General features: G+C 41.9%; 1 protein-coding gene across 2 annotated transcripts in view; it reads right to left on the bottom strand.

Moving 5' to 3' along the window:
• Window positions 1–484: 484 nt before the first annotated feature.
• KLHL8 (kelch like family member 8) overlaps window positions 485–9,963 on the bottom strand; it is a 68,020-nt gene continuing 58,541 nt past the window's right edge. For both annotated transcript variants that reach the window (XM_019553279.1, XM_019553280.1), the window contains 2 exons: window positions 2,396–2,597; window positions 485–959 (listed from right to left, as the gene is read on the bottom strand). In XM_019553279.1, the coding sequence (XP_019408824.1) occupies window positions 836–959; window positions 2,396–2,597 (326 nt within the window). In that variant the 3' untranslated portion in view covers window positions 485–835. The remainder of the gene's footprint in view (window positions 960–2,395; window positions 2,598–9,963) is intronic.

The raw sequence follows: 9,963 nt of genomic DNA, 5'->3' as shown, positions 1-9,963 counted from the left end.
ATCCATCAAATGTAAAGGTCCAAGGGACCATGTAAGCTGTACATGTCTAGACAGACCTGATTCTAAAAATAGAAGAAAACTATACAGGAAGCCTCAGGGATGCTTTCTGTTATAAACACTTAACTTTTCTACAGGGAACACTTCAGACATGAGGAAGAATGTTCTAAACTCCACACAGACCAGCCAGTACTCTGGACCTCAGCGCTACCACAAATGGACTAAATGTGGGTTGAATACCCACAGTCCTAAAGTTCTGGCATTTAACCTGTATACTTTTTTATGTATAAATGAGATGCATATACTTTAGACCAACCCAAAGCTTTTCTCATATTGGTAAAATGCTGTAGAACTAGCAATTCTTTAAGACTGAATTCTGATTAACACAAGGGTGTCATTTTTAATGTACACTTAAAATTTATCCCAGCCTAAGAAACACATTTAGGTGGGATGTGCTGTCAAGGTCAACAATGCAAAGCACATTCGCTTCGCTATAATTCATCCCCTTTTACTGTTTAATTATCAGTCTAGAACAAAGGTCTCAAGCTTTAGAAGCTTTTGGAAGCTTTAGAAAATAACCAGGGTTGTGTTTTCAAGAAGAAGCTAGACCTTATTCCATATCTGCCCAGACTATTTTAACTCAAAAGATTCAAAATGCTGTCCAAGACTTGGTCTCATAACTTCCATTATCACATACAAGATGCTTTCATGGTTTTTGTCTACCTTATAATGTAGCAGTATGTTTAAAAACCTCAAAGCAGCACTGCTGAGGTCACGTCCCTCCATACTGCAGTTTTCAGTTTTCCACATGAATTCTGGAGAAATCCAAGAGACTTGTTCACATACAGTCAACCACGTTGTTGGATCCTTGACCCACATCTCGGATGTGGCTACAAAGACAAGAACACACAGCGACGCCTGCCCCAGCTCTGCAGTGAGAGACAGATCCCACAAGCTCCCACCTAGAGATAAACCATAAAAAAAATTACAAGCAAAGAGTACCATAAGGTGGAAAACTAATAGCAATGTTAGCATTAAAACTGGGAAAATTTGTGTGTTTTAAGAAAGATTCCTTCATTGCAAACACTGAAAAAATCCTGTTCCTGACATTTAAGCATATTATGTATATTTTACCACTTAATTTAACCTACATCTTCTCACAACTCTTATTTACAGTATTTTAATAGATTCAAGATTTGAAAACTTGCCTGCACTGCTGTCTTTGGAAGATGACTATTAAGTATCTTCCTCTTTTCTGCAGACATATCACTAACATTTCAAGATAAGAGACTAATTGAGGCAGAGTCAGCAAGGTTTCTCTGCTAGTCATAACTACCTTATTGTAATTTCTCTATGATAGATATTTTATTTTTAAAAAGACACTGAACGAAACAGATTAATTCAACCTAGCTCTATTGTCTTACTTTGTATTATGTGAATTAGTTTTATTTATAGGGCTCTTGATAGAAAAACTTTCTACACTCTGAGTTACATGGGTGAGGGCAAGGAATGGGAGAGATGATAAATACATTGGTAAGTAAAAAGATGGGCGAGTCACATTACTATTGTTTGGATTAATCTACAAACTCAAGGCAACCTGCATATAACATTTTTAAAAATGTATACAATTTTTAAAAATACAGTGACAGCCATTTTTTAAAAAAAGTTTACTGGTTTTAACAAGAGTGTTCTAAATTAAAATTAATGCTGGGGAGTAAAGGATTCCCCCCTCCATTATCAGGTCTCTAGCCTCTCATAAAACTTATTTTAAACCAGCAGTAATTTTGTCTATTACAAATAGCTATATGTGTGACCATCACGGTTACAGATCAACTCAGAGACTTTGGTGAAAGTCTACAGAAAATTATCTTGAAAACTGTTAACAGCAAAGATGACTAATATGCGGTGGTAGAAATCTGGACTTCTTTTTAGTAGGGCTGGGGTTCAGATCACTAAATGCATTCCAATCAGAACCTCTTTCCAGACTTTACTACAGTCCCAAAGAAAAAAGGCATTCTTTACACACGCACATATAGCAAGTTTAAACGTCTGGGTGCCATACAAGACAGCACATTTAAAAACACCTTTAACCAATTTGATAGAAGTACAGTATTTGCACTAAATGTTATGATCCATAGCTGTCAATGAGCTAGGGTGCAAAAGGTCAGTTATTTGCTGGTGGGAGGAAACTAACTAGCATGCTCAGGTAAGCTAGTTTGCTTTATAGGATACAAAAGATTTGCATTAGTTTTTTAGGCTTGTTATCTGTGACAGCATATTTAGAAAGCATGAAATTCAAAGTGCTTTGCTAATGAAAGGGGCACTACTTTTTTGACACAGTAAGCATGGGAGCAATATTACTCAATATTAAATTAAGACAGCAAAACTTCAGAATTACCTGTTCATCAGTGGATCAAAAGCTTCCACTGTGTTCAGGTATGCATTGCCATTATGACCACCAACTGCAAAAATTTTACCCATCAGTGTTGCTATACCAACTCCACCCCTGGGGGTTGTAAGCTCTGCAACATATTCCCACTGGTTACTGCGAGGATCGAACCGTTCAACAGAGCTCAGTGGAGAGTTGTCATCAAAACCACCTGCAAAGAGAAACTGCATTACTGTTTAGTAATGTCTGTATCCACAACCTAGCAAGCTTTATATCCAGCATTCAGATATCTGTATTTATTACACAAGAGTTGTTTGAAAAATAGACCATTGTACAGCTAGCCCTACCTAACGTACATAAATCAATATACATCTACAAATTTTGACCCCAACAGGTTTTGAAACTGCAAGGAAAAGGCTTCCGCCTTCTCTCCAAGATGACACAGTGGTATTGTTAGAAGCCTGAGAGGGCTCTCATAAGGGATGCTACAAGCAAACATTACCATAATACGTAGGCAAAACTTAAGGGAGTTGGTTTCATTTGAAACCCACCACTCTGAGTCAGCCTACACTTGTTTCATTAGACTTGGGAGGCAGTCAACTAGTTCTCACAGCATCTAACAGTTCATAACAAGGCTGTCCAACTTCTATGCCCTAGGAGCCACACCAGGCAAAGCAGTAGGATGCTCCTCCCCACCCACTGCTGCACCATGCTTCCTAGAGGGTGCGGGAGAACGATTCTCTCACCCCCTCCACTGCAACACACTGACATTATTTCCTACACAGCCCCAGGCTCACCCTCAGCTCCCTGCACTGCCCAGACCCTGGGATAAGGCAGGAAGCAGAACCCAGAGACAGGAAGTGGGAGCCTGGAAATTCTGGCTGCTATTGCAGCTGGAATGATTGAGGGAGAAGTGGGGAGGGGGGGGAAGAATGGCACATGGATAAGAGCCCAAGGGCTGCATATTAACCCTGTGGCCCACTAGTTGGACAGATCTGGTTTAAAGCTCCACTGGAGAAAGATGTAATAGCTACAGATCAATCTGGAGAAAACTGGTGATGGCAGCAAATTGGGGGAAAGGATAGGGTCCATTTGCTCCCTCTTTTATCCTTAGCTTTATATATGGTTTGTTATTTGTTGCCTCAGGGTTATGAGGGATTCTCACTCTAAAAAAGTACAGGAAGCATAATTTCCAGTTTCTTTTCCACCTATGATATGATAGGAAGTCAGGACGCTATTACTTCCAATGGCAGAATTCACAAGTTATACCTTTACCTACCCCAGTCTGTCTACAGACTCAGTACTGTATATGGGGCCACATTTGAAAACCAGAAACTGAGGCTAGTATAGAATGCAGCAGCACTTCTCACAGCCAGGCTGTTACTGCTTAATATTTTGTAAAGCAGGGGTGCTCAACCCCTAGGTTGCAGGCCAAATGCGACCCACAAAGCCTTGGAATCTGGCCCGCAGGGCTCCCCATGGGCTGGGAAGTGTGGGGGCAGGGGAGCAATGGCAATCAATACTGTGATCCTCCCCCCTCCCAAATTCCAAAAACCACATGCTCCAAGCCTTATGCAGCATAGTGGAGCTAGGCCATGCCCACCCCCACCATGGCTGAATTAGGGCTGGGCCACACTCCCTCCCGCCTCACAGCTGGATTGGGAGTGGGCCATGCCCCACTTCTCCCTAGGTGGTCAGGTTGAGGCCCTGTTAAATTCCAACCCCCTCTCCCAGTCTTGCTCCACAGGTGACTGCCCCAGGTGCCAGATCAGGACCACTGGCCAGATCCAGCCCAGGTCATTGCTGTAAAGCACATGACACTTTGTGTCTGAATAAAACTTGAAATCCTGGGGGTTCAGTCTATACTCTATGAAGCTCCTTCTTTCTTTGTCTTCTTTCAACAGTGACAAATGAAAGTAAGCCAGCTAATAATTTTAAGTTTATGGCACTGCAAGTAGAGAGCTGGGGACAAAAAGCCCCCATATCACTTCCGTCTCCCTTTGGTTCATTTGAAACAAACCATCCATTCTGTAGTGGGGGGCCTAAAGAAAAGATGAAGACAGATTGCACAAAGTCCAGTGGAGGGCAATGAAAATGGTGAAGGGGCTGGGGGATATGACTTCTGAGGAGAGGCTGAGGGAACTGGTCCTATTGAGTCTGGGGAAGAGAAGACAGGGAGGGGATTTAATAGCAGTCTTCAACTACCTGAAGGGTGTTCCAAAGGGGATGGAGCTAGACTGCTCTCAGGGGTGGCAGATGACAGAACAAGGAGCAACAGTCTCAGGTTGTAGTAAGGACAGTTTAGGTTAGATATCAGGAAAATCTCTCTCACTAGAAGGGTAGTGAAGCACCAGAACAGGTTACCCAGAGAGGTGGAATCTCCATCCTTGGAGGTTTTTAAGACCTGGCTAGACAAAGCCTTCGCTGGGATGATCTAGCTGGTTGTAGTCCTGCTTTAAGCAGGGGGTTAGACTAGGCCTCCTGAAGTCCCTTCCAACCCTAAATTTCCATGATTTCACAGTAAGCAATTCTCAGATGCATTTCAAAGTCCACTTACACCTTCAGTGAAAGGGCTGAGTTCTGTTGTATTAGCTAATATTGAATACTGGGTCATTTCAGTCTCTTTTTTAAAAATACTTTAAAAATGCAGCTAATCTGTTAGGTATCTTATGTAAGGGAAAAGAAAAAGCTCCAGAACTCTGATTTTTACACAGATGGCTAACATTTTGCAAAGCTTAATAGTAACCAGAATGCATTTACTGATTTTTTACTTAATGTTTGATTTAACTGAAGTTCTAATACAACTTGAAGCCACATTTAAAACCTAAATTGAGGGGGAGGGGAACATATAAATCAGCAACACGTACTTCATTGATGTAGTTGCTAAATGAATGGAAGTACAGTTAACCCCTGCTTAGTCCCCTTATTTGCTTCCAGAAAAACAGCGTTAATTGAAAACAATTTTCCCATAGAAATGAATCTAAGTAGAGATGATTCATTCCCAAAGCTCCCCACTCATGCTATAAAATTGCTGAAATCCCCCACTAGATACTATAAAATGAGTTAATTCAAAATCTAAATGTATGTAAATACTTTATTTAACACTTTGAACTCTGAAATAATGTATAAGATTACAAAATAAAGTAATGAACTGTATGCACAAATGCACTTTCACTTTTTGCTCTTTCACCTTCCTTAAGCACTCAGAATCAGAGCTGTCAAGGTTAGTGTCAGTTTCAGGAAATTTTGAAGTGCTTGCTGAGGATTTTTTTGAGGGCTGGCTGCAGGGGTTGAAACCAGAGTTGTGCATGTCCTGAAGAAGGAATCTATTGATAGCTGCCCTTTGGCTTCTTCTTTTCATCGTACAGCAGCCTGTAACAATTGACTTCATTGTTAACTAACTCCTCTTGCAATTGCAGAACTACACTGCATTTCTCAGGGTCATTCTCATCAAAGTAGGAAATAAAAGCTTCAAGATGTTTGAAAGCTTCAAGCCAGGTCTTTGCTGGTTAAAGCCCTTGCTGGTTGAACATCTTCCTCTTCTCCATGGGTTCTCTGCTGCTGTATTTGAATGAGGTCCTCATTGCTCAAATCCCTGTTGGACTTGATCAGCTCCTGAGGTTCAAGTTCAACTATCCTCAGGTTCAAATTCATCAAATCCAATTTTCCTTTTAAGCTCAGTGATATAGTCCTGAATTATCACCATCGGTTCCTCAACCTCTTGGGAATCCTGGACACAGTCTGCCCAAAGCTTTCACTAGACACCAGTCATTGTTTTGGAGACAACTTCATCCCAGGCACTTGAAACGTTATCTATTGCCTTGCAGATATTATAGCCCTTCCAAAATTCTTTTAGGCTTGGAGTACCCTCTCTTTCTGTAGTCCTGACTGCCTGGGCAAATGTTTTCCTTATGTAATAAGCCTTAAAGGCAGCAATGACACTCTGGCTCATCAGCTGTACGATGGAGGTGGTATCTGGGGGCAGGAAAACAACTTTTACATTATCACTGAGGTCATCAGGTGTGGTAGGATGCCCTGGTGCAATGTCTAAAATGAGAAGTGCCTTGTGGTACAGATTGTTCTCAGCACAATATTTCTCAACTGCAGGACAAAAATAATCCCTGAACCAACTCTGAAAGACTGACATTGTCACCCAGGCCTTCTAGTTAGACTTCCAAATGACTGGCAGACTGTTTTTAAGATACCCCTTGTGAGCCCTGGGGTTTTCTGAGTGGTATACAAGCAATGATTTCAACTTAAAATCCCCTGAAACATTACAACCAAGTAATAAATTAAGTAGATCCTTGGACACCTTGAAACCTGGCACTGACTTCTCCTCCCTGGAAATGTAGGTCCTAGGAGGCATCCTCTTCCAGAAGAGGCCCATCTCATCAGCCTTGAAGACTTGCTGATGCGTATAACCCCCCTCCTCAATAATTTCCACAAGCTTACTTCTATAGCTGGAAGCTGCTTAGATGTCAGCACTAGCCGCCTCCCCCTGAACAGAAACATTATGCAAGTTGCTGTGCCTCTTAAATCTTTCGAGCCACCCCTTACTTGCATAAGGCGGCTCAGAAGCAGACCCCTCAGGCAAAATTTTCTGTAAATCATCATACAGACTCTCTTAGCCTTCTTCTGAATAAGCAGCATACGGCGTTGAGTTGTGTCCTCAATCCATACACTTAACAGCCTCTCCACTTCTAACGTAATTGGAACCCTACTCCTTCTGAGTTTCAAAGCATTCAAAGCAGTTACAATTCTACCATATTCTTTTATTTTGTCTTAACAGTTGACCCAGCCAAATTCAATGCTCTACAGACCTCATTCTGGCGTTCCCTGCTTCAATTCGCTTCAGGACATCCAATTTGAGCTCCAGGATTAAGCTTTTTTGCTGTTTTTTCTTAGCACTTGCACTCTCAGAGTCAGTTGGATGGCTCCGAAGCACAGCGCAACTCACAAAACAAAGCAAGACACAAGCACAAAAGAGCACAGAGCACAAGAATTTTTGACAAAGCAAGATGGCAATGAGGCTGCGTGTCGCTGATGCTCCCTGCCCAGTACCTGTGAGCATTACAGTAAAACCCGTGAGGGCTAAATGAAACCGGGTATCAAAGTGAAATGAGTACTACAGCAAAACAGCGTTAAGCAGGGGTTGCCTGTAGTAAAAAGATAAGACCCATACTGAGGAAAAAAAATGGTATTTTCTTCTTTTAATAATATAAGATAATTTTCTGTGAAGAAAACTGACTGACCTAGCAGCTCAACTAATGATCCATTAAAAACATGACAGGTATAATTAGAGAAAAAGTCAGGTGGCAAGCTTGACAGTAACGGAATCTTGACAGTGCCATCCTTCTCGTGAAAATAAAGCTATTGCTCTACTACTTCACCCCAAAACTTGCTTGGCATCCTCCTCTTGCAGTCAGGCAGATACAAACGTCCTCTGCCTACAAATCGACAATGCAAGTTATTCAGTAAGCAATTAAATCAAATGTGAATACTATGCCACAGAACCTGCTGAGAGCTATAGTTTTAGTTCTAAGTATGAAGAACAACAGAATTGAAAACAAGAAGTTCCCCCTTTCAAATGGGTGATTTGTTTGGAGGAAATTAGCTTCACCACTGCACTGTGATTCAGGATCACTTATCTAATATTAAAATGTAACACCAGCCTATACTACTTTTACTTTAATTTTCTTATAAGCTCTATGATTTCCTGGCTGCAGTCTCCAGCTCTGAATAGCCTCTCCCAAACTGCAGTTATAAAAGACCCATTAAACTAAGCCACAAAGAAATCTTAGCTGCTGCAATTATCAAGAGCATCTCCTGACAGGAACTAATGAGTTAGCTTATCACTACAGGTTTCACCACATAAACCAAATCCTAAGGACTTTTTAAAACTTTTGGAAATCTTAAGCTTCTTGAATATGGATTTACATAAAAACATGATCTTGCAGTCCTCTCCATAAGAGACATGTAGTCCATCTGTGAGGTCCAGCCTTATTTTATAGACTATTCAAGTTTCAGCATTTCCCAACATGCCAATCACCTTCATTTTCTTCATTTCCACAGACCTAAACCTACACCCTTTGCTAGCACTCCAGGTGCATCTATGACTATAGCAGTACTTCTCTTAGAGAAAATAAAACACTTTTGAAACACCTGTATCACTTTACCATTTTACTCCTTGAGGAGTACCAAAAGGGAAATGCTACAAGAAGGCTGGCTACAAAACAGCATTCATGAAGAGAAAAGAATGGTTACTTTAAGTGTAGTCAAGTGATTATCCTAATGCATCACAGGTATGAAAGATTGACTTCTTTTCGTCAGTATTATCTACTGGGGTTATGCTTATTCCCTGATGTCCTGACAGAGAATAAGTCCAACTATCTTTCAGTTTCATATCCAATACAGCAACAGGAATCTACAGCTGTGGGGAACTGGGGGAAGGTACAGTATGCATGTGGACAATACACACAGAAGAACTATACGAATGGAAAAAAAATCATACTGCAGTCATATGCACAGATCCCATTTTGGGTGTCTTGCAAGCATTTACCATCTAGTTCAAGTGTGGGGGTTAGGGTTGATCCCACTTAAAGCAAGGATTATAAGAAAGTACTACCAAAATGCACAACTGGTCTGGAAGTTCTACCTCATAATATCAGGTGGAAGTGTAGACTGATCCCCACATAACTGTTGTGCAAGCTACTAAAATAAGGATTTGTAAGCTAAAGGCTACCTGAAAACCAAGACACCAGGATGCATGTGTGTGGGTGGATCCAACCTGTTTGCTTGTATAAAATGCAACTAGATACCCATTTTACAAGCCAAAGTCCTTACCCTTGACCATGTCTACAGACCTGAAAAAGAAGCTAAAGAAGTTCATCAAAGCTCTGAGTAAACCTTAGGATTACTGATTGAAAAATTCCAAGATGGTTGTGGGCAAACTCTTGGGCATCACATACACAAAACCCTCTTTCAAGAAACATTATAAGATGGGGTTACAATAGACCATAAGCTGAATGAACCAACAGTGCTCTGCTGTTGCAAAAAAAGCCAACAACTTACTTGACTCAATTAACAAGAATGTCACTTGCAAATCAAGGGAAGTGATTCTTCTAGAGGTGTACCAATAAAAATTTTCTTAGCCAATATGGATCCAGTAGCCAATTTACAGGAATGCAGCCAGGCAGTTTGGAGAGCAATGCCCTGCTGCTAGGTCTGTGGGAAGGAAGGGGTACGGGAGGGAGAGGGAGGGGGCAGACAGAGGCCCCTACAGTGAGGGAAGGAGTGAGGCAGGGGTAGGCACTGCCCACCAGAACGGTGAATGGGAACCTGGGGCAGGGAGTGGGATGGAGCTGCAGGTGGCTCATCAAAGGTGCACGAGGGGTGGAGTAGCTCATCACCACTGCACACATTCCCAGCGGAGGCATGGGGGACATGGGGTGATGGTGGGCTGCCCGCTGTGGGCTCACAGCCAGGGGCTGCACCAGCTTGTTACTGGCAGGGGGAAGCAGGGCTGGGGGCTGGGCCAGGGCTGGGAGCAAGGTAGCAGCAGTGCTGGGAGGGGTGGC

This window comes from Crocodylus porosus, unplaced genomic scaffold (genome assembly GCF_001723895.1).
Source record: "Crocodylus porosus isolate Cpor-Errol unplaced genomic scaffold, CroPor_comp1, whole genome shotgun sequence".
Lineage (NCBI taxonomy): Eukaryota > Metazoa > Chordata > Crocodylia > Crocodylidae > Crocodylus > Crocodylus porosus.
The sequence above is the reverse complement of the archived record's forward strand: the minus strand, read 5'-3'. Positions and strand labels throughout refer to the sequence as shown.